This window comes from Microcaecilia unicolor, chromosome 5 (genome assembly GCF_901765095.1).
Source record: "Microcaecilia unicolor chromosome 5, aMicUni1.1, whole genome shotgun sequence".
NCBI lineage: Eukaryota > Metazoa > Chordata > Amphibia > Gymnophiona > Siphonopidae > Microcaecilia > Microcaecilia unicolor.
In genome coordinates this window covers 96,382,994-96,407,130 of record NC_044035.1, presented here as the reverse complement: position 1 = coordinate 96,407,130, position 24,137 = coordinate 96,382,994, and the positions used below count along the sequence as shown (strand labels likewise).

At 42.1% G+C, this 24,137-nt stretch overlaps 1 protein-coding gene across 1 annotated transcript in view; it reads left to right on the top strand.

The window, feature by feature from the left end:
• Positions 1-24,137, top strand: part of RHOBTB1 (Rho related BTB domain containing 1) — a 59,729-nt gene that overhangs the window by 6,011 nt on the left and 29,581 nt on the right. The window contains 12 exon segments of the mRNA XM_030203111.1: positions 5,462-5,565; positions 20,573-20,758; positions 21,445-21,457; positions 21,459-21,717; positions 21,720-21,791; positions 21,794-22,015; positions 22,018-22,137; positions 22,140-22,276; positions 22,278-22,398; positions 23,936-23,997; positions 23,999-24,026; positions 24,029-24,054. Of these exon segments, the coding sequence (XP_030058971.1) occupies positions 5,462-5,565; positions 20,573-20,758; positions 21,445-21,457; positions 21,459-21,717; positions 21,720-21,791; positions 21,794-22,015; positions 22,018-22,137; positions 22,140-22,276; positions 22,278-22,398; positions 23,936-23,997; positions 23,999-24,026; positions 24,029-24,054 (1,350 nt within the window).

Here is a 24,137-nt window from a genome sequence, read left to right as displayed (position 1 = left end):
AGGAGTATGGAAAAGAGCAGTAGGTGTTGACACAACATGGTTTGAGCTGCGTTATTGTGGTCTGCATTGGGTGCTATTTGAACGAACTGTAAGTATGGAAAGAATAATCAGTAGCCCACCTAGATTCAAAGTAGATAGTGTTTTTAGCAAAGTTTTTGAAGGCAACTACCAGGTGTTTTGTGTTTTAAAATTAGCTTGCAAAAGTAGTGCCAGAGAGCTCCCATCTTTCAGTCCCATATTATTCAATATCATGATAGCTCTTTTGGTAGGAACTGGAAGCATCTAGTCTAAATGCGTTTATCTATGCAGATGATTAAACAATATATCTCCCATTTGAACAATCACAGTTCACACTATCCAGGACATTGAATCTGGCTTAGACCTAATGGAATCATGGATAGCCACTTTTTAAACTGAAACTTAACTGAGGCGAAAACAAAATTTCTGATTATAACCAACCTTTCACCCTATCCCATACAAACACTTCACAATCGACCAAAGCAACCTACCCACTAAATCGAGTCTAAAGAACCTTAGGGGTGACCGTTGACCAACACCTATCGCCTAGAACTTATGGAGAAATAAAAGGATTAGATCTTTATATCTGTAACGAAATCTTCTGCACTTTAATGCAATCCCTGATTTTTAAATCTCAAATAGATTATTGCAACGTGATTTAGGCAGGTTGCAAAGAACAGTGCTAAAAAAAAACTGCAAAACAGCACAGAACACCGCAGCACAGCCTTATCTATAGGTCCCCCCGTTCGAGAGAGGCAGGGGCCGCCGAGAGGGGGGAGCAGGGGGGGCAAAATTCCCCAGGCCCGTGCTGCGCTGCACTCATAATTGCCGGGGGGGGGAGGGTTCATGTTTAGAAATTAAGGTAAACGGCGCCGCAGTGATGGAGCAGGAAGAAGGCTGCAGCAAATGGTTTCCTTTCCTCCTGTGCGACGATGGCCCATTTACATTGACGAGCTGCATGCACTGCCGCTTCAGTCCTCCTCCCTCTGCTCCTCCTCTCATCTTCTTTCCTCCTGCCTCAGTCAGTCTCTCTGGTGCGTGCGTGCGTCGTCTGCGTGGGCGGCGTGGCCAGCCCTGGGCAGGCCCTCCCCTATCTGTCTCGGTGCGCGCATGGTGACGACACGTTTCCTGAGTGGCTCCTCGTGCGTGGCTTCTCTGCAGCGGGCTAGTGTCTGCTCTTCCTACAGTCTATCTGGTCGTGCTGTTCACTGAAGGGCCTGGCATTGAATATCCAGGCTCACTGCCAGCTGCAGGAGTAGTTGGGCAGCCTCCTGTGGTCTGAATATCAGCTCCTAAGATTTCACACCTGCCCAAAACAGTTCAGTTTATACAGGGTTTACTTTATCTGCTGGTTGACATCCAGTCTTACTGGAATGGAAAAGCCCATGTATGGATCCCAAAAGGTCCCCCTGAAGGCACCATAATTTGTATGTTGTCTACCTAGAAGGTCATGGGCAAGACCCAAATTTCTAACAATTTGCTGGACTGACAGTGGAATGTAATCCGGGGGGCGTCACTGGTAGGGTGGATAAAAGCATTGCCCTATTGAGAGTGGGGTCTTTGGTTGCCTAAAACCCCCACCAGACCCATGGTTGAGAGGTATCCTAGCAGCAGCAGAAGGATGGGCTGTTGATGCAAAGTGGACTTCTGCTGGGGAGCAGATGTTGAAGTAAGGAGGTGCTCCGAGAGGGAGAGAGAGAGAGAGACCCCCCTTCCCCCCTCCCCCCACAAGTGGAGCAGGGAGAAAAATCTGTTCGAACCAGAGGTCTGTGAGGAGAACTGCCTCTGATGGAGAGGGACAGGGAGGTCAAATCCTGGATCCAGTCCGGCAGCTGGGAGAAAGCCTACTGGATGCTTGCCTGGCAAGTTGATGTGGCAGGCCGCATCTCCGGGTTTCCTGCTGGGTGGATGGGCCTGAAGGTTTCAGTGCAGAGTTGACATGTAACAGAATTGAGATTGAGAGACTAAGAACTAACCCGAGCCATGTGCTTACCTCTCTCTCCCGTGAATTACACTTCATGAGACTATGACATGTTGTGTTTGAAGTTCTTAACATGTTCCTGTTGGTAGAGTTTCCATGTTTATAAAAAAACAACTGGGTTATGAGAGTTGGATGTTTTTTTTGCCTGAACTGTGTCAAAGTTGAAAAAAAGGTGGTGCAAACCCCCCCCCCCCCCCCCCCCCCCCCCCCATAGCCTACAGGGAAGCAGCCAGGCCCTGGCCTGTGCCCAGCTCATCATACCTAACACTTTTTGTAAATCCTGGTCAAGATGCCTAACCCAAAGAGCTTAGCCAGCCTCCAGGACTGTGTGAGCGGGATCAGGGGTTACATCATTATATTGTTAAATACAAGTGCATAAGTGCACACCTGTCTTCAACATACAATCAACATTAATGCTCTGTTTTGTATACAGTGTACAGATCATTAAGGCATTACTAAAGATAATGGCAAAGCCAACACCTCATTTACTAAGATGCCAAGTTACTAGATCCTAACTGGAGATTTGGGAACATGTCCTGGATTTCTGACCACCCCATCCTGGTGCATTATGGGACTGCAGCACTGGTTTCAATGGGCAGGATCAGGCATTAAAGTCCAAAATACAGCAAAGGCACCAAGAGCCCTCAGAAACCGGGACACAGTTCTTATTTATAAATGTCAATTTTCAATGTTGACCCGACACTGGCAGTGTTTCGGTGCACAGCGCCTGCGTCAGGGGTCTAGTGTATTCAAAGACCAAAGCTTCTTCCTACAAGTAGGGTGATAATCCTTCGGTTGAGAAAATATTACTCAGTGGTGTCCAGGATAATAAAGTCCCTTCGTGTCCTTTTGGACTTTATTTTGTACTTTGGACTCTCTCTGTACTACTATCATGGTCAGGCATTACAAATCCCAGCACGTGCTCTGGGATGTAAGTCCAAAATGTCTCCTTTTGAAATTGGGTAACTTGGCATCTCTGTTTTTACCCACTTCAAGAACATGCTGAATAACAGTATCTGGAAGGAAAAAAATTAGCCCCTCATTTGAGGGAAAGCCAAGATGCTGTTACTGAAACTACGAGGTTCCTTATTCACAATAAAATCATGAGTCTCTCAATTTTCAACTGATGATATTAAAAGTACAAAACGCATGATGGAATAGTGGCTGCGTAGACTTTGAGATGTAAAAGTTGCAATTATGTAAAATAGTGGGGTCTCAACACCTTTCTAAAGACATCTATATGTATGTGACATTAAAAGGCTTTTATATGTTTGGCATTAAAAGTACATGCGCTGGCATCAGCGTGTGTACTTTTACTTTAGATATTGTCAGGGGCGTGGTCTGGGCAGAGCAGAGTGAAGTGACAAAAGTGCACATGGTAATTATATGGTAAACTATATGCGCGCTTGCATAAGTTATGCATGGATATTTACACCTGCTCTTGAGCTGGCATAATATCCACACCTTCAATGTAGGCCAGCGTTTGTCGATCTTTTGATCGTGGCCAAACAAAATTGTATAATTCCCTGGGATGTGCAGAATAATGGTACACCTATGCAGAGCCTACCCAGGGCGTGACCCCAAATGTGGATTTAGGGTCCCACCAGCATCAGTATTATGAGCATTTTTTTGCAAAGCAGAATGAAGGTCTGAGGAGTGCAGTGAACTGTAAACCAGGGGACCCAGGTTCAAGTCCCACTTCAGCTCGCTTTCCTTTCCCTTTCAATTTTGAGTCCTCCAGAAATGGACATCTATCTACTGTACCTAAATATTTATGACACTACAAGCTTAAGCCATAAAAACAACGCAGACCTAACTATCTTCTGAAGTCTACTGAAAACTGATCTGTTCAAGAAGGAATACCATAAACATCCATCTTAAACACTAAATAATAAGATCCCACATGAACTAGACAAAACCGAAATCTTATCACTTGACTGATTAACCTCTTTGCTAGAAATGAACAACACTAATACTTAATCCTTACGTCGAATATGAACTCTTTAGTCGCTGACCTAATGTATGTTACAATCCGAGTTATTATTCGGGATCCTTCATGCAGTATCATAAGTATTCTTCTTTACCATGGATGTATACACATGATATAATATATATATATATATATACACATGATCTATTCCATGTATGTCACGTTCATGTATGTTACCTGGATGTATTACCTTAACGCAATACCATTGTAATTCCGTTACCCGGAAATGGCAACTGCCATTACGGCAAATGTAAGCCACATTGAGCCTGCAAATTGGTGGGAAAATGTGGGATGCAAATGCTACAAATAAATAAATAAATATCACTTTGTAAAACGAGCCCAAAGGCTGTTTATAGCGATTCTGCATGCTGTTTTAGATTCTTTAATTTGTAGTTTTTCAATGTATGTGGAGTGGAGGAGTGGCCTAGTGGTTAGAGCACTGGTGTCTGGTTCAAATCCCACTGCTGCTCCTTGTGATCTTGGGCAAGTCACTTAACCCTCCATTGCCTCAGGTACAAACTTAGATTGTGAGCCCTCCTGGACAGAGAAATATCCAGAGTACCTGAATGTAACACACCTTGAGCTACTACTGAAAAAGGTGTGAGCAAAATCTAAAAAATAAATAAATATAGTTGGACACAGTAGGTTTTTCTCTGTTCCTGGAGGGCTCAGTATTTACAACATGAGCTGTAGGGAGATATGAACCTGGGTGTACTGGTTTACAGTTCACTGCACTGACCACTAGGCTGCTCCTTTGCTCTGCAAGGACATCTGTGTGGCCATTTCTGTAACAATGCTGTCTTGTCTCTGGATTTCTGGTGTTCATAATTTGGATGTTTCAGTTTGTAAAATGGCTGTTCGTTTTGGACATTCTCACATATTTTTGCACAGGAAACCCTGGCTTATTTCTTGTTCAAAAATGGCTGTGAGATGGACTTTTTTTTTGGACGCTGTGAGCAGGAGGTCCTTTTGAAAATGCCCCTCATAGGTACCTGTGTGTCTTTATAAAGTAGGGCCAAAATAGGCACTTTCTTGCCAACTAAATCTAGGTGTCCTGTTATAAATTACCTTCAAGATATTTGTCTCTGCCTGTTATGACAAAAATAGCAAACTACTGTAAAGAGTCCTGCATGAATCTCAGTGCTGAGTGATTAGATGGCATGAGCCAGGAAACATGACATTTCCTATTAACAGTACCAACAAAAGGTGGAAATTACAGAAATAAAACAGGTCATAATAAACTTCAAAAACGTGAGCAAAGCAGTGAGTTCAGAATCAAAACTGAACCTCAGGCACAGAGTTACATGTGAAGAGGTCACATAAAAGGCCGCAAAATTGTCCCCACTAATGACACCTGGTACTAGGTCAGATATCTGACTTGATTGCATTCATTTTTCCCAGTTCTGAGATTGAATCTTGGTGAGTTTTTAGCTAAGCATGTAGTTTTTTTTGTATCCTTTTTTCTTTCATAGGTACTGGAGCGATCCCGGGATGTTGTTGATGAAGTCAGCGTTTCTCTCAGGTTGTGGGATACCTTTGGGGACCACCACAAAGACCGACGATTTGCTTATGGAAGGTAAATGGAATAGATTTCAGTTTTCTAGAGGTAGCTTGTACAGTAAACCTAAGCAGAGGCATGAAAGGAACTTGGACTACTGAAGAAACAGAGTGGAATCTGAGATCTGAATGAATGTTCTGGTTTCCCCCTGGGTCAGAGTACTTTGATATGTACTTCAGTCTAGGCGGTATATTAAGATTTTAAATAAACTAAACTACTGCCTATTGTGCAGCATAAAAATTCTAAATATTTAATATGGTGTAATTATAATGGACTCAATCTGTAAATGTCATCCATATTTGGGGCGCCGATAAAAAATTAGTGCTAAGCGCTATTCTATACATGGTGCTTGGATTTGGGTGCTGTTTATATAAAATCGTTTGGCACCATGGTCTGTGCCCAGTTTTGGAGTGTGAGAATTTACACTAACTGAAACCTGGTGTAAATTCTCACTCCTAAATTAGGCATGGATCCCCCGAAGTCTGTAACACTGCGCACAAATTCCAAGAATGCCTCTGATCTGCCCATGCCCCTCCCATGGCCACACCTCCTTTTCGGATCCATGCGTAAAATTTATGCGCAGATCCCACTGCCTAAAGATTGGTGTGCAAATATTAATACCAAGTCATGCTGATAATTGATTAGTTCTCAATTCTTAGCGCTAATTGGCTCATTTGTCAAGCAAATTTGCACATGCAGTTTTTTATTTGTTACATTTGTATCCCACATTTTCCCACCTATTTGTAGGCTCAATGTGGCTTACACAGTACCGGAGAGGCCTTTGCAGGCTCCGGTGTGAATAAATACAGGGTGATGTTATGGTAAGATCAAGTTCATGTGGCACAGCCACATCAGGGAATCGGAGAACAGAAGAGTTGTGTTATGTCCATTACGTGCTTTAGTTTGGTTGTGTTGGAGAGATTTATTTATTTATTATCTCATTTGTACCCCACAGTTTCCCAACAATGTCAGGCTCAATGTGGCTTACAATGCACCACAGAGGCAGGCGCCAATGTAGTAAAATGAAACTAATACAGCAAACCTACAAGAGATAATGGGGAAGAATAGGAATGGATGGAGATAGAGGGCAAATTGTGAGGGAAGAGGGAAGGGGGATATGTCCAAATGTCTTTAGGTCGGTGTGTTTCCAGCAGTGGAGTCACTGGGAGAGCCCGCAGGGTAGGCACTTCTGTTTAGGCATTTAAGTTGGATTGGTAGGGTATGCCTTTTTAAACAGGTTGGTTTTTAGTGATTTCTGGAATTTTAGGTGGTCATATGTCGTGTTGTCAAGGTTTTTGGTAATGAGCGTTATACATACAATTAGGGTGAATTTGTTTAGTTTACTCAGTTCATGATCCTGAAAACAAAGTAACACACATTTGGCTTGCCCTGCTCTCATGAATCTCTGTCTCTTATCTTGTACTTGTCACAAATCAATGACAAGAACCTGGTTGTATCAACTTGCATGATCACATTTCCGACTGGTGAGCAAATTTACACATGCAGGTTTTAGAATAGGGTCAATTGCGCATGTAACTTAATTCAATATAATTGGCAGTTAATAGCAAATTATATTGGCTATAATTGGGCATACTTAGTGGTAATTGGCACTAGTTACGTGCGTAACGAAGTTGCACAAATTTCAGAGTGCGCATCTTCAAGGGGGATACGGATCTGGGAAGGGCATGAGCTGGTTGGGCAGTTACACGCGCGGGTTATAGAATACTATCATTTATGCACCTAAGTGCCTACAGTTAGGTGCTAACATTTACGCCAACCATTGAGCTGGCGTAAGTGCTTGTACCTAACGTTAAGTAGATATATACAGAGTTACGCTAGTATTCTATAACGGCAGTTGCATGTACAGCTGCCATTATAGATTTTGCGCTTAGTATGCATCAGCCCCTTACCTAAATTTCAGCAGCTTTTTGAGAATTTACTCCTAGTTGTGTTACAGAAGCCACAGCTCTGTGGAATCTGACAGAATGATTCTGCCGATGGCTCCTGGATTTGGATCGAGACCATCACCATATTTCATATAGGCCACCTTAGCTGGTTTTACCTTTGTGACGTAGAGATGAAAGGCTTCTCTAGTCATGTGACTATTTCCTTGAGTCATCCACTTTCCAGTTGAATAATTTGGGAAGTTTTTGAAAACCTAAAGAATAGGTTAGTTTTATGGTGGTGGCTTAAGCCATCTTAGGGTACGCTGGGATTTTTGTTTAGAAAAGTTAATGTGATAGATGTCTATACTATTCACTTTTGTATGCCTTTATAAAGAAGAATTATTAATAACAATAATAATCCAGTTAGTTCAAACCAAGCACAAATGCAGAGCAGGCTGGAGTATTAAGAAATGGATTTCTTCACAGTTAGAAATGGTCTAGTGTGAAAATAATATGAAACACCCTGTGTGTGGAGACATAACACTAAGACACTGAAATAGCAGTGTCTTAGGATATCTGGGAAGTTGAAGGTTGACTATGGTCATTGCTGTTTTATTTATAGACAGCAGTTCAGGCTTGCAGAACAAAGCGTAGCATTAGAGTCCTCTCAGCCACTCAAATTACACCTCTGTAACTGTGTCTGCAAAAATAATCATAATAATAAAATAAATAAATAAATGTGTTTGTAGAACTGTATGAGAAAACTATTGTTTCTCCAAAATCTTGAGTACATCTTCTTACACTGGTCTAGTACAAAATTATTGTAAACACATTGGGGCCAATATTCAGATCCCAGGAGTTAGACCGGTTAACTCCCGCAGTAGGCGCTAAGCCCAGATATTCAATGCCAGGCTGTTTCCGGTGACCGCATTGAATATCTGGTTTATTTTTGTCTGGTTTAAAGATAATCGCTAAGTCAATATTCATACATAGCTGGTTATCTTTAAACTGGCCAAAGATATACACAACCAAATATGGCCACAAACCCAGTTTAGAAATTGGCAGATAGCCGGTTATATTGGCCGATATAACCGGCTAGCTGCTAATCAGGGATATTCAGCAAGGGCATAACCGGTTATCCCCGCTGAATATCATCAGATAGTTGGTTAAGTGCTATTTAACCAGTCAGCAGCCGTTCTGACCGGTTAAATAGCACTGAATATCAGGGGGAGAGATCTTGGAGAAGATTTTTTTGCAGGCAGTAGGTAAGTGCTCCCGCCCGAAATTGGTGCATGGCAAGTGTGTCACTTCCTGCATGTCCATTTCTTTAAAAAAAAGAAAACCTGCCTTTTACCCTTTGCGGTAAAAGGGGGCCTCAGTGCGTGTCAAAACACGTGCTGACACCAGCGCAGGCCCCTTTTGCCGCAGCTTCGTAAAAGGACCCCTTAGGTGCCATTTATAGAATAGAGCTTAGTTCTAGGAACCGTGACTACATTTAGGCGTGACCATTTACACCAACGAAACCTTGGTGTAAATACTCAACCCTAAATTAAGTGCAGATCCCCTTTTAGAAACGTCCATGATCCACTCATGGCCACACACCCCTTTTGGACCCACATGTAAAATTTACATGCGTAGCTTTTAATTAAATCTAATTAGCACCAATAATTGCTTGTTAAGCTCTCAATACTGTCAAGCCTCTTAAGACTTGTTAACTGTAAAGTCTCAATATCTTGACGTATAACCTTGGCACACCAGTACACACCTGAAGTCTCTTTATTTTCTGAAGTTTCCTTTATTGAATAAACACAGATAATTTACTCACAGTCAGAAGTGTTCAGAAGTGTTGCCCCAGGGCACAGAGACTCCATAATTCTGAGAGCTGTATCAGTGGTTGGAGGTAGAAATCTGAAGAGAGGCAGCTTTATTGCAGAGGTGAGAAAATAGTTGTTGAACAGGTAGAAGTAGCTCAGAGCTGGGTGACTGGAGAGTGCAATATTTCATTAGGAAGATATATTCAAGTGCAGGAGTGGCCTAGTGGTTAGAGCACCAGTCTTGATATCCAGAGGTGACCAGTTCAAATCCCACTGCTGCTCCTTGTGATCTTCAGCAAGTCACTTACCCCTCCATTGCCTCAGGTACAAACTTAGACTGTGAGCCCTCCTGGGACAGAGAAATACCCACTGTACCTGAATGTAACTCACCTTGAGCTACTACTGAAAAGGGTGTGAGCAAAATCTAAATAAATTGTCAGTACTAAAGGTTTGTTAACTTCTTGGAAATACACAATATTTTTGCAAACCACTTTATGGTATGATAAATGAATCTCATATCACAATGCCACTCTATATGTGCAATATGAAAAGTAGAGCCATGCCAGTAACCATTATCTATAATGTAATTTAATAAGAAACACTACTGTTTCACAAAATCAAGAACAGAAATGGACAATTTATTAATGAGAATGGGAAACAAAAACAGAAATTTGTCTACGAAAATAGATTAAATGAACTGCAGTGTAGAGTAACTGTCATTCTTGTTTTCAACATTTCTAATTTTATTCCACATAGTTTAAAATTTAGGGTTTTACCACAAGAGCAAGATCTCTGTGTATTCTAATTTTCGCACATGTTTTTCATTCATACCTACGGTTTCAATGCTCTTATGTTAACAATTTGCAAAAATGTATTATGACTATAATTATTAGAGAAGTATAGGCTACCTGAAACATGAAAACCCTGGACCACAATCAAGCCATGAACCAAGGGTACTCGTATACTGTAGGTTTTGACAGCTGAAGTACATTGAACACTTTTTTAAACATTGCCTCCTGAGGAGGACGCGTATTCTTTATAGAATCACACTAAGCGCATTACATTTTCAGCGTTGATTTTTAGACGCTACGTATAGATTATACCCCTTAGTGCACACTAATGTGAATGTGTTAACTGGATAATGCTTCCATGCTCATTCCTTGCCCATGATGCACCCCTTCCCAAAAATATTTTTAAATAATTCTGTTGAGCAATTTTGTGCTCAAGACAAGGTCAACTGCAACATTTGATTTTTATTTAAAATTTAAAAAGTGCATGCCTTTCTTAAAAAGAAAAGAAACCACTGTAAATGAGGGCTCTCCAAATTGATTTAATTTGCATGTAAAGAGTCAGCCAGCTGACGTGAACTATTTTTCTGCAGGACTAAATGCATAAAGTACTTAAAACTTTACAGCTGTTTCCACATGTAGACATTGTACAACAAAGCAGGATAAATTCTGAGAACAGCATTACATTTCAGCACATTTTTGTTAAGTGCTTGAACTGCAGTAAGAATAGATAGGTCTTTCAATTTGTTTTGTATCACAAGGACTTTATATAGCAATCTGTTTATTGCCCTTTGCTGAAATCTCTGAAATAAATGTGTGTGTGTGCGTGGGTTTTAAAATAAGAAGAAGAAAAGTATGAGTATTGTTGCTTCCTTGGTGGTCTGCATGAAACATTGAGATATTTATAGCTGCAGGTTTGTCTGTAGGTAGAAACAAAATCCATCTGAAATCTCAAATATATAGTCTCCCCCCACACATTTTTTTTTTTGTGGTAGATTGTGAGGTTTTCTCACTGACATTCTTTGAGTTTGTGCAATCACTTGTGCATTAGGATAACCTCAAAAACAGAGTTTATTCCTTGATTCGCCCTTTTGGGGGAGGTGGGTTCTGAGAGAGGCAGAAGAGTAGGCCTAGCGCAAAAAGAAATCTGCTGAAAACCAGTTAATTTGTGGGCGGTCCAGGAGCGGAGTTATGGTGGAATGGAAACTTAGCTGATAAGTTTTCAGTCCACTAACCAGCTAAGTAACCACATAAAATGCTATGACAGCAAAACAGCTTCTGAACTTTATGCAGCAAGTCAACCTGGCACCAGTCTGAATGTCAGTCGGTGCCCAGTTCACGTCTCAGTTTGAGACTATACCCAGATACTCAGTGTTAGTGCTGTCCAATTCACAATTTGAATTGATTCACCAATTCGTTTTGTGCGAATCAATTTGAATCGATTTGTTTTAGCAAAAAATTGGGAGCCCCGATTTGGGACTTCCCCACCTCCCTCCCACTGTAACCCAAGCCGCTGCTGCTCCTTCTAGAACCAGTTATGGGAGAAAAACAAGGCTTCGTTCTGTTTCTGAGTCTGAGGTGTGCAGGACGTCAGACTCAGAAACAGAACGAATCCTTGCACCAGAAGAAGAGGACCTCGGCTGGCGGGGGTTGGGGTCCCCCGCCAGCAAAGGTAGGCGGTGGTGGGGGAGGGTTGGTGGCGGGGTCGAGAGGGTCGTCGGCAGGGGGGGGTCAAAGTTGGTGGTGGCGGCAGCGGGGTCGGCTATGGCGGGGGGGGTCGACAATGGCAGGGGGGTCGGCGGTGCCAGGGGGGCTAAAAAGTGCCCCCTTACCTCGGACTCTGAACCCCCCTTCCGCTGAAGTCTGGCTACGCCCCTGGGCTGTCCAACAAGGTACAGCCTTAACTATCAGCTGCGCCATTTTATCTTTCTGCACACCATCCCTCGGATTCTATGTAATGGGCCAGATTCTGTATGTGGTGCCTGAAAAATCTGCGCGGAACAAATTTCCGCCTAAGCATTTTCTATAAGTGGCGCCTAGATTTAGGTGCGGTATATAGAAAATGCTTCGTTGATATCCCAGCGCCTAGAACTATGTGCATCCATTTACACCATGGGAAACATGGCATAAATACTAATGCATAGATTTAGGGCTCAGAGGGGCAATATTCCCTATCAGTGCACATTAATTTTGGCATGCCCACAAAATGCCATTTCCCCACTCATCACCATGCCACATTTTGGCAGCATGCATTAGAATTTAAAGACTCTGCATTACAGATGCACATAGCGAGTTGTGTGCATAAATTCCAACTATTGCAATAGTGCTCACTATTGCTTGTTAAGTGCTGTTAGCACGCTGATTCGCTTGTTAAGCCAATTAAGTTCCGTGCATTGTTATAGAAATATGCTTGGATTTCAGCGCAGATGCTAAGGCAATAATTAGAATCTGAGAGAAAGTGCCCAAAATCGAGTGCCGATCTAAGATGTCCGCCCAACTAAATTAGCTAACAAACCAATTTATGCTAATTGAATTTGCACTCACATTTTCCTATATACTATTCTATAACAATGTACGCCCAAATCCCATTGTGTGTAACCCAAAAGGGGGCATGGCCACGGGAGGTGCATGGGCGGGTCAGGGGCATTCCTAAAATTTGTGGGTGGTGTTATAGAATACCAGGGATGTGTGCTAAAACTGACCACCAGGAATTACATCTGGTTTCAGCAGGTATAAGTCCTGGCGCCAAAAATAGCATTATAGAATAGTATTGCATGCTGACTTTTTTCAGCGCCATTTTTTTAGTTCAATTTACTGAACCTAGCCCTATATGAAACAATACACATAAAATACCAACATCCTGGCATTCAAGAAATGTCCCCCAAATATTAAGATCTAACATTTAAATATTCCTGGGGAATAAGCTCTGTATGTCTCAGCCCTCCTTTAAATTTCTTGTTAAAAATTGCTTATTTATTTGAGTCCCAAAGAAATTGTAGGCTTGGTTAACATGTGATAGTTTATATACAGTGGGGGAAATAAGTATTTGATCCCTTGCTGATTTTGTAAGTTTGCCCACTGACAAAGACATGAGCAGCCCATAATTGAAGGGTAGGTTATTGGTAACAGTGAGAGATAGCACATCACAAATTAAATCCGGAAAATCACATTGTGGAAAGTATATGAATTTATTTGCATTCTGCAGAGGGAAATAAGTATTTGATCCCCCACCAACCAGTAAGAGATCTGGCCCCTACAGACCAGGTAGATGCTCCAAATCAACTCGTTACCTGCATGACAGACAGCTGTCGGCAATGGTCACCTGTATGAAAGACACCTGTCCACAGACTCAGTGAATCAGTCAGACTCTAACCTCTACAAAATGGCCAAGAGCAAGGAGCTGTCTAAGGATGTCAGGGACAAGATCATACACCTGCACAAGGCTGGAATGGCTACAAAACCATCAGTAAGACGCTGGGCGAGAAGGAGACAACTGTTGGTGCCATAGTAAGAAAATGGAAGAAGTACAAAATGACTGTCAATCGACAAAGATCTGGGGCTCCACGCAAAATCTCACCTCGTGGGGTATCCTTGATCATGAGGAAGGTTAGAAATCAGCCTACAACTACAAGGGGGAACTTGTCAATGATCTCAAGGCAGCTGGGACCACTGTCACCACGAAAACCATTGGTAACACATTACGACATAACGGATTGCAATCCTGCAGTGCCCGCAAGGTCCCCCTGCTCCGGAAGGCACATGTGACGGCCCGTCTGAAGTTTGCCAGTGAACACCTGGATGATGCCGAGAGTGATTGGGAGAAGGTGCTGTGGTCAGATGAGACAAAATTGAGCTCTTTGGGCATGAACTCAACTCGCCGTGTTTGGAGGAAGAGAAATGCTGCCTATGACCCAAAGAACACCGTCCCCCCTGTCAAGCATGGAGGTGGAAATGTTATGTTTTGGGGGTGTTTCTCTGCTAAGGCACAGGACTACGTCACCGCATCAATGGGAGAATGGATGGGGCCATGTACCGTACAATTCTGAGTGACAACCTCCTTCCCTCCGCCAGGGCCTTAAAAATGGGTCGTGGCTGGGTCTTCCAGCACGACAATGACCCAAAACATACCGCCAAGGCAACAAAGGAGTGGCTCAGGAAGAAGCACATTAGGGTCATGGAGTGGCCTAGCCAGTCACCAGACCTTAATCCCATTGAAAACTTATGGAGGGAGCTGAAGCTGCGAGTTGCCAAGCGACAGCCCAGAACTCTTAATGATTTTAGAGATGATCTGCAAAGAGGAGTGGACCAAAATTCCTCCTGACATGTGTGCAAACCTCATCATCAACTACAGAAGACGTCTGACCGCTGTGCTTGCCAACAAGGGTTTTGCCACCAAGTATTAGGTCTTGTTTGCCAGAGGGATTAAATACTTATTTCCCTCTGCAGAATGCAAATAAATTCATATACTTTCCACAATGTGATTTTCCGGATTTAATTTGTGATGTGCTATCTCTCACTGTTACCAATAACCTACCCTTCAATTATGGGCTGCTCATGTCTTTGTCAGTGGGCAAACTTACAAAATCAGCAAGGGATCAAATACTTATTTCCCCCACTGTAAATACTTCTGCTATTTCTCTTAAGCGAAGATTAATTTCTGTATCTGTGTTACTTTAAATCACTGTTTCCTAAGTTGGTCCTGGAGTACTCCCTTGCCAGTCAGGTTTTCATAGTGCATTTTTTCTAGTGAAAAAGGTGCCGGCACTCAAATGCCTTACCACCCTTCAGGGGTGGGGTGATCACTGAGGGACTCACCCCACAATAGCCAGGCCCCCTGCAACCAATCACAGAATTTATGACAAGGCAGAATTAGTGTGTAGAGCCTGAGACCTTTCCATTAAAAACTGGGGTAGCATGGGCCAATTTTAGCAGACAATGGAAAAGCTGCCGGTACTCAGTACCCCCAAGTACCCCCTCAAAAAAAGCCCTGGGTTTTCAGAATATCTACAGTGAATAAGCATGAAAGAGATTTGCATACAATGAAGGTAGTGTATGCAGATCAATCTCATGCATATTCATGGTGGAAAAAGATGCAATATCATATACAACTAATTATGCCTGTGTCATGGAAAGAGGAGCGAGTTAGTTATAGTAATGATGCATAATGGTAGAGTCACTGCAAAGTTGTGCACAGAATTCTGGGTCATAACATGGTGATTTACTGGATGTAATTTCTCTTCAGGATACCTCTGTTACCCTTCATATTTCTTGGGAGGGTTAGGATCATCGTGTGTCATGACCACAGTTAATCATCACAGTGAATGACACTGTAGAAAGGGCAAAATGCTAGAAGGTGGCAGAGGGCTGTGAATAAGAATAATGACATGTAAGGAAGGATGAATCCTTGAAGGATTTTCAAACACAAGTAGATTCTGAAGAGAGGCGGTCAATGATATTTGTAAGGCTTCTGTTCTAAAGTATTGATAAGTGTCTATTTTACAGCTAATTAGTGGTTCTTTGAGAGTACAAAAAAAATCTCTGCATATTGGTGATTTCACAGCCAGGGTGCAATCACTAGATACCTTTTCTGCCTCAATCAAATATAGACATTTGTGCAGTTGGGAACTTTTCAGCACAGAAATGGCATAAAAAGACAGTGGAGGATCCAAGGCAGGAACGAGGAGGCATATGAGAATATATACCAGATACTCCTAGGGGAATGCTGCACAAAAAAAATTGAAAATCCTGCAGACTTTATTTGTAACCTTCTTGTGCAGAATTCCCCCATTCCCCCACTCACTGCAGCAGTTCCCTCCTCAGGCTCCACCTTCTTCATTTCTCTCTTAGCTTGTATCCATTCCACTGATAAGTTCAGTCCCCAGCTCTCGCTATTCCTTCTCCAAGGTGAATGCCTCCAATTTTTCCCTCTTCCTCCACCCTCTTTTCGTTCACCTGTTCTGTACCCTCTAGCAGCACTATGTCTTCTAGAGTTATCCATCCCCACCCTCCAGCCTTCACTGCCTTCCCTTTGCTCTCACCCTAATTCCTAGCAAGACCTCTGTCCTGTCTACCCCCAAGGTCTCTTCCTCCTCTCTCAGGCAAACCCCCACCTTACTTTCCCATGGCACACACACTCTGTCTATCTTTTGCCAGCCCTCCCTCTTCCCATGACGCACACATCCTCCATCCACCCTTTTCTAGCCCTCCACCCTATAACACACACATTATCCACCTTTCTCCAGAGAAGGAGGCTGCAGCCAATGGGTAGCTATACAGCTCCTCCTCTTGCTATACTGGAGTGGGGAATGTCCAGGGAGGGAGGAAGCTGGAAACGGAGTATCTGTGCCAGGCTGCACTGTGATAGCAGACTACACAGAATTCTGCATGGGATAGGCAGAATTCTGCGCAGTCTACAAAGATGAGGAATTCTGTGCGAATTATGCATTGTGCAGTAGGCAGTGCATATTTTCTAGCGAAAAAGGTGCCGGTACTCAAATGGCAGACCACCCTTCAGGGGTGGGAGTGATCACTGAGGGACCCACCCCACAATAGTCAGGCCCCCTGCAACCAGCCAGTAACAGAACCTAAGATAAGGCAGAATTGTTGTGTAGAGCCTGAACTCTTTCATTAAAACTTGGAGACCTTGGATCAATTTTAGCAAACAATGGAAAAGGTGCTGGTACTCAGTACCCCCCTCAATAAAAGCCCTGGCAGTAGGACAGAAGTAACCAGAGATTTTTCTAGTATTTATTCTGTATTTTATACAGAGGGAGTGTTTATCAGTGTTCACTGCTAAAAATGTAAATCAGAAGCAGGGTAGGCCCTACCCTTGAGCAACTGTTTTTCACACATGGCTCTGCTTTTCAGTCCCTCTTGACTTAAGCAAATGAGTCTCTGCACATGGCTCCTCAGGCCTCTACATCTCCCAGAGGTCATCCTTGATCAGGAGCTCTATATATAGGGATGGGTAAAAAGCTGGAGGCAGAGGGTTGGATTATTGAGCTTTGAAATTTAAAGAACCAGTGTTACTGCCATATGTACACTCACTGTTTCAGAGAAGGTCATGCCAGGGATAATGCTGATAAGATGCTAATGATGAGGCTTATTTACGAGAGGAGGACAACAGAGTTCCTCCCATGCGTCCAAGGGCAAGAAATAAATATATCCATGCTCATTTCACATGTGACTTACTTTTTGGAAATACAGTAGAGTGTCTACTTATCCATCGTACCACTTAGGCCCTTGAGAGTTTTTAGCGTTTTAATTTTAGGTATTCTTTTCTAAAGTCCAAAGTCACTGAAGTTTATACACTAACAGATAAATTGAAGAAAGGTTGGCTCAGTCAGGCGCCAAACATGTGGACATTAAGCTAATGGAGTCCCCACATGGTACAGACTTTATAGAATACTAGTGTAAGTCTGCATTTTCACCACCTACTTTAGGCGTGAGCAGTTACGCCTGTTCAAAGGCTGGTGTAAATGTTTGTGCCTAATTCCTTGGCATGCCTCTAACTCACCCATGGCCCCTTCCAGGTTCACAGCCCCCTTGGAGTTGTGTGCCATCAAAATTAGGTATATAGTTTATAGAATAGGAGTGTACGTCAGTTACGCACGTAACTACTAATTATTGACAATCGCTGTTTAAGGCCAATTATTGGCACTTATCGATAAAATGATTATTTAACACCAATTAGTTAGTTAATTAACAGTTAAATGTGGCTGCTGCCCAAACAAAAGAAAAATACCCATTCATGGCAAACAACCTCCCCCCATCATTTAGCCAAACCCACAATGACAATCTGCACCTCCCTCCCCCCAGGGTCCACCCCAACTCTCCTCAGTCAATCCTGGTACCAGTGTTAGACAAAGTCTAAACCCCTCCTCATCAAAAAAGCAGTTGATGCCTCCAGCACATACCAGGGGTATCATTGGTAGTATAGTGATGGACAGCCATGATACCCCTTCACTCCGCTGGTCTGGAATACCTGGAGTTGGAGTCTTGGAAGCAGGAGGCTTTGAAATGTGGCTTAAAGCCACAGATTTGGAGCATGTGAGGGTACCCAAAAATTGAGAGGCATAGCAGTTACAAATTGCACAGAAGTGAGCTGTTCGCATCCAACACAAAAGGATGCACTGAGAGTCTGACGAGATACTGGAATCCCGAGCCCTCGGGGAAACAAGGCAAAAACAGGAACCAAATGCATGGACTGACAACAGAACAACATTGTAGCAACAAGCCCAGAGGCAGGGCAGAAATGTTGAAACATGCCATGGACTGGTCCCAGGTAGGCCAATCAGAAACTAAGAGTACCAAAAATAGAAGACACAGCTAGGGGCAGGCTAGCTAGAGGTAGAATAATGCCTCCTGGAATGCAGCTGCTTCCCAGTGCAAAGGTCACAGGTGCTTAATAGCTAATAACACTAGAAAAAAAAATCAGTAATTTAAAGACACTGGAAAGAAACCTAACAGTTCAGGTTTTTTCCTGCTTTGGGTTGGAAATGATATAAAACAAGCAGCACATGCCTTTTAGGCCTAATATAAAATCCACAAAGCACTGTACATGCATCTTTTTATAGAGGTTGTAGTGCTTTCATGATACATTTGTCCCTGTTAAATCAAGGAGGGAACTGAGCAGATAATGAATCAACGGGATAAAAGAAAAATATCGAGGTGACCAGGATTTATGTTATACATCTTACAGACTGCAGGGAATGAAATTGTTGGGTAAGCTCAGGTGAGACAATAGGCAGTTGGCCATTTACGCTAGAAACTGGCAGCTCTGTTGACCAGATAGCAGGCTCAGGAAAACACATTTATTTCATTTTACCTTGTCCTCAAATCTATGCTGAAAGCCACTATTCTTCAGTTTCTTTTCACAAAGAGACATCTATAAATAGAGGGGTTGTGGCTATAGTCGCCTTGAGTTTTATCTCTTCAGAGAAACAGCTGTGTGGACAATTGTTAAATGGGGTTTGTAAAGAAGGTTTGATCCAGTCCAGGTTTTACTTCATTGCGTGCATTGACTTGACATTTAAATTTCCCTCTTGCTTTCCCTAAGACTGTGCTTCTCAACCCAGTCCTCAAGGGCACATCCAGCCAGTCAAGTCTTTAGGTTACCCACAATGAATATGTGTGAGATAGATTTGTATGGACTGCCTCCTTGGTATTCATATCTATCTCATGCATATTTATTGTGGATATCTTGAAAATCCAATTGGTTGGGTTCGCCATGAGAACTGGATTGAGAAGCACTGCTCTAAGAAAATGCAAGACTATATGTGCACAGATGTAGTAGGGATAAAATCAGAATTGGTTCAGCCTATGCTGAAAATCTGGAACCAGTTGACAGCCTTAGTTTTGTATCTAAACTAGGAGGGAGGAGTGGCCTGATGGTTAGTGCAGCATGGTAACCTCTGGGTTCAATTCCCACTGCAGCTCCTTGTGACCTTGGGCAAATCACTTAACCTTCCAATTTCCCCAGGTTCAAAAACTTAGATTGTGAGCCCTCTAGGGACAGAGAAAGTACCTGTATATAATGTGTACAGTGCTGTTTATGTCTATTAGCACTATAGAAATGATTAGAAGTAAACCAAAGTCTGAAATTCTTTTTTTTTTAATTTATAAGATTAGAAGAGTGACGTACATCTAAAAAAAGAATGTTGATAAGGAAATAACTGTTGTATTCTCAGATGACTTACAAAATGAAAGAATACTATGAAATAAATCATTGTTGAAAGCTGGAAAAAGGATGCATGCAGCAGTGTTGCCATGCTAAAACTTATTAAATGGGCCATTCTTATGGCTTGCAGCATCCTAGAATCTTGGCAAACAATCTCTTCCATTCTAATCAGCAGTATGTACTGTTGTACTTTGCCTGTTTTCCTTATAGGGTTTATATTAGTCCAAATTCAAGAAATGGCAAATGCAAGATGCTGTAAGTTCTACCGCTATGGTAGTTTTTGAAGACATTGCTATTTTTCATGTACTAAAGGTGTTGGAAGTACTACTGTGTTGTGTTTGTATGGGATGACCATTGTTTGCTTGCATAGTGCATGGAGAAACACGTTCATCCCTTCTTCAATAACATCGCGTTTTTACAATTTTCTTTGCTGCCTTGAATCGGTTCCAACATTTTATTTTAAATGTGTTTTTGAGGTAATGACATCCATATTAAACTCTCCGTTTTTCACTCTGAGCTGAAGCACTGCTGCATGTGGTGACAATCCAAGCAAGTCATGAAAGGTACAGAATAGTAAAGTAACATGATTGCTGCAGACTAGGCATTAATATCTGGCGGTAAGCACTAATCTGTGAAATTAAGGAGCTTCCTAGTGTTGCTGCATTGTGCTGGGATGCTGCCGTGTTGGAATGCTTAGGCCTAAGCAGTTTTGTGCATGAATCTGGGATGCATTCACACATTTGTGTTGTGCTGAGTCATGGAAAGTGCACCTGGCAGTTCGCATAAAGTGGATTTCCTTTAAAAAATAAAAAAAAAAAGTATCTTGAAAATATGTATTTGTTCTTTTTTCGTCTTCAGGTCTGATGTAGTGGTGCTTTGCTTTTCAATTGCAAATCCTAACTCCTTAAACCATGTGAGAACCATGTGGTCCTTAGAAATCAAGCACTTTTGTCCTCGCACACCTGTAATTCTGGTTGGTTGTCAGCTGGATCTGCGGTATGCTGATCTCGAGGCTGTTAATCGAGCCCGGCGTCCGTTAGCAAGGTAAAACGTACAATTCTGCTACTTTTCAACTAAACGGCCCTATCAAAAGTCCCATTAAGTGGAATGGAAGTTTATTTAGCATTCACTGTAGACCTGATATAATGCTGGATCATTTATTCTCATCGCTTTTTTTTATTGCTTTTGATATTACATAGTACACAGTAGCATTGATATAAAGGAGAAAGGGGTCACAGTCAAACTGTTTTGCATATTATATTACCTGTATATAATATGTAAACCATTTTGATTGTAACCGCAGAAAGGCAGTATATCACATTCCATCCCCTCCCCCCATGCCCTTCAATATACTGCCTTTCTGTGGTACGGCCAAAGCAGTTTACATTTATTATGTGCTGGTACTTTCTCTGTTCCTGGTGGGCTTCCAATCTAACCTCCTTATTTACTAAACCGCGCTAATGCCGACACAGCCCATTCTCTTTGAATAGGCTGTTTCGGCGTTGCCATGCAACAGCTGCTAATGCAGCTTAGTAAACAGGGGGATAAGTTTTCGTGCCTGGGGCAATGGGGGTTAAGTGACTTGCCCAGATTACTTACAATGTGGTCAAGTGTCTTGGATCCCGTTGTCCATGTTACATTGAGTCTACAGTATACTGTAAACAAAAGTAAAGTAAGATTTTGACATGTGGCAGAAGTCCCATATAATGTTTCTCCTTTTTAAATCCTAGACCAATAAAAAGAAAGTGACATTTTACCACCAGAGAAGGGCAGAGAAGTTGCCAAGGAGCTTGGGGTACCATACTATGAAACTAGTGTATTTGATCAGTTTGGGATTAAAGATGTATTTGATAATGCAATTAGAGCAGCACTGATTTCCCGACGACACCTTCAGTTCTGGAAATCACATTTGAAGAAAGTCCAGAAACCATTAGTGCAAGCTCCCTTCCTACCTCCCAAAGCTCCTCCTCCTGTCATTAAAATACCAGAATGCACTTCAACCAGTAAAATGATGCTGGCTACTTATTGGACAATCCTTTGTGTGCTGATGTCCTGTTCATCCTTCGAGATCTAAGACACATTTTGCACATAAGATTTTTCTAGCTACCTCCTCTTCAAAGTTCTATGACCTTTTTTTAATGGAAGAACCTCATCCTTTAGTTGAAAATAATGTGAAGAAAGAAAAGCTTACTAGAGATTTATTAACTAGGGCATTAAGTCTGGATACAGATGAAGATAGCGATGTGAGAGCCCTGAAACCATCAGGTGCCAATCTACGGATGTCAAAGAGTGATGGAACCCTGATGTTGATACTAAGGATGAAGAAATGCTTGAGGCTGATTGTCTTTATGGAGTAAGGGATTATCAGCATCCACACAGAGAGCAAGTCAATCCAGTTTCAAAAAGGTTATGCCCAGTGACTGTGGCAGGATGGACTCATCTATTCAGCCTGGGCCTTTCAAGACTGTTTTACGTTTCCTGTACACAGGACAACTCGATGAAAATGAAAGAGATCTAATGAGGGTGGCCCAAATTGCTGAAATTTTAGAAGTGTTTGATTTACCGGATGATGGTAGAAAACATTACAAACAAAGAGGCCTTCATGAATCAGGAAATTACTAAGGCCTTCCACGTCAGGAAGGCTAACAGGATCAAAGAATGCCTTTCCAAAGCAACATTTTCCGGTGAGTGAATAAATAGTCAAAGCAACAAAACATAAAATTTAGTTTACTCTTTATTCCCCCCTCCCCCCCGTAGGATATAGGCAGACAGATGTTTCTACCCACTGCTTTTCGGCTTCCAGCTCATTCAGGTATGGGATCTGGCATTATGAGCTTCTGTTCACAAGTATTGGGGGGAAGAGTCCTCTATTTTATATCCCCTCCTGAACTCAGCTACCCAGGTGTTGTAACAACAGTCCTCAACCAGGGTCTAGGCTGCAGAGCACTACAAATTAGACCCCAATCAGTCACTAAGCATCACTGTAGTACAGTGGTTGGGACTTCATCCCCCTCCCCCCAAACACACACACCCCTGTTAGCTGTAATATCGTACTGTTTATATGAGAGATGATATCTGACACACAGGAGGTCTCGGCCTACTTCTGTTTCTATTCTGTTTATATACTGCCAACTCTCCCAAACGATCTGAAGCAGTTAACAAAACAGAATAAGCCTTCACGTAAATGGGAATTGCATTTAGTTAGTTATAAGTTACATCAAACAAGTACAATTATGTTATAACTGAAACAAAAAATAATTTTAGGCAAATATGAAGGAATGGATCTAACGTCTAGAGGGATATCATTCCAAATGCTTGACTACCTGAAAAGTAAATGAATTCTCATGAACCCTTTTTAAACGTATCTGTATAGATATGGGATAGCCCATTTGTAAATCTCATAAGAAACATCTATCCGCTCAATGGCTAGAAAAAACCAAAAAGTTCTATTACATCTTCAGAATTCAAGCTGCAAATTGCTTTAAAAACCAAGCAAGCTAACTTAAATCTAATCCGTTGTTTAATAGGAAACCAGTGAAACTCTGTCGTAAAGCTAAACACAGAATCAAGCGACCTCTCCCTCTACTAAATATCACAACTAACTGCTGTGTTTTGTAACAGGTGTAACCGACGTTGCAATTTAACCAAGATGCCACCATATAAGGAATTGCAATAATTCTACAGTGGCAACAAAATCGCCTGGGCTAAGATCCTAAAATTATATGGGTGGAGTGATGCTCTCATGCGCGGAGTTGCCTGAGCTTGAAAAAAAAAAGATGTCTGGTCAGTATAGGACCAAATTTGAGCCTAAAATAAACCCTAACACTTTGGACTGATTTTCAATCATTAATTTTTCAGCCTGTTATTTAGAATTGAGGGGTCTGGAGACCATTCCTCTTTCACCCTTCGAGCTGGACCTGGCCTCTTGTGTAACCCTTGGGCCCAAAACGTTGCACACGCCTAGTTATTGCAGATCTTAGTATGAATAAAAATAATACTATGGACATGCTAATACCATTGATGTGACTATTAGTATATAGGTCCCATTATATAAAATGAGCCTTGTGGTATGTAACGCACGTTAATGTGTGCTAGAGCATACAAGTGCGATAATGAACCTTAAATTAATTTAGTGTCCCCTATAAGCTAGCAGCATGCATTGCGTTAGCACTGAATTTCAGATTGTGATTCTGTTTTGATCTGGGTTTTCTTCCATGCTAGATGTGACATTTAAATTGGATGATGGACGAATAAACGCCCATAAGCCATTGCTAATCTGCAGCTAGTGAGTGGATGTCTGCTATGTTTGGAGGTCATTTGTTGAAAGTGCAAACAGTGAGGTATTTGATTTATTTTTGTACGAGATTCTCCTCACTGGGATCCTTTTACTAAGCTGCGTTAAGGGTTAATTTGCACCTAATGC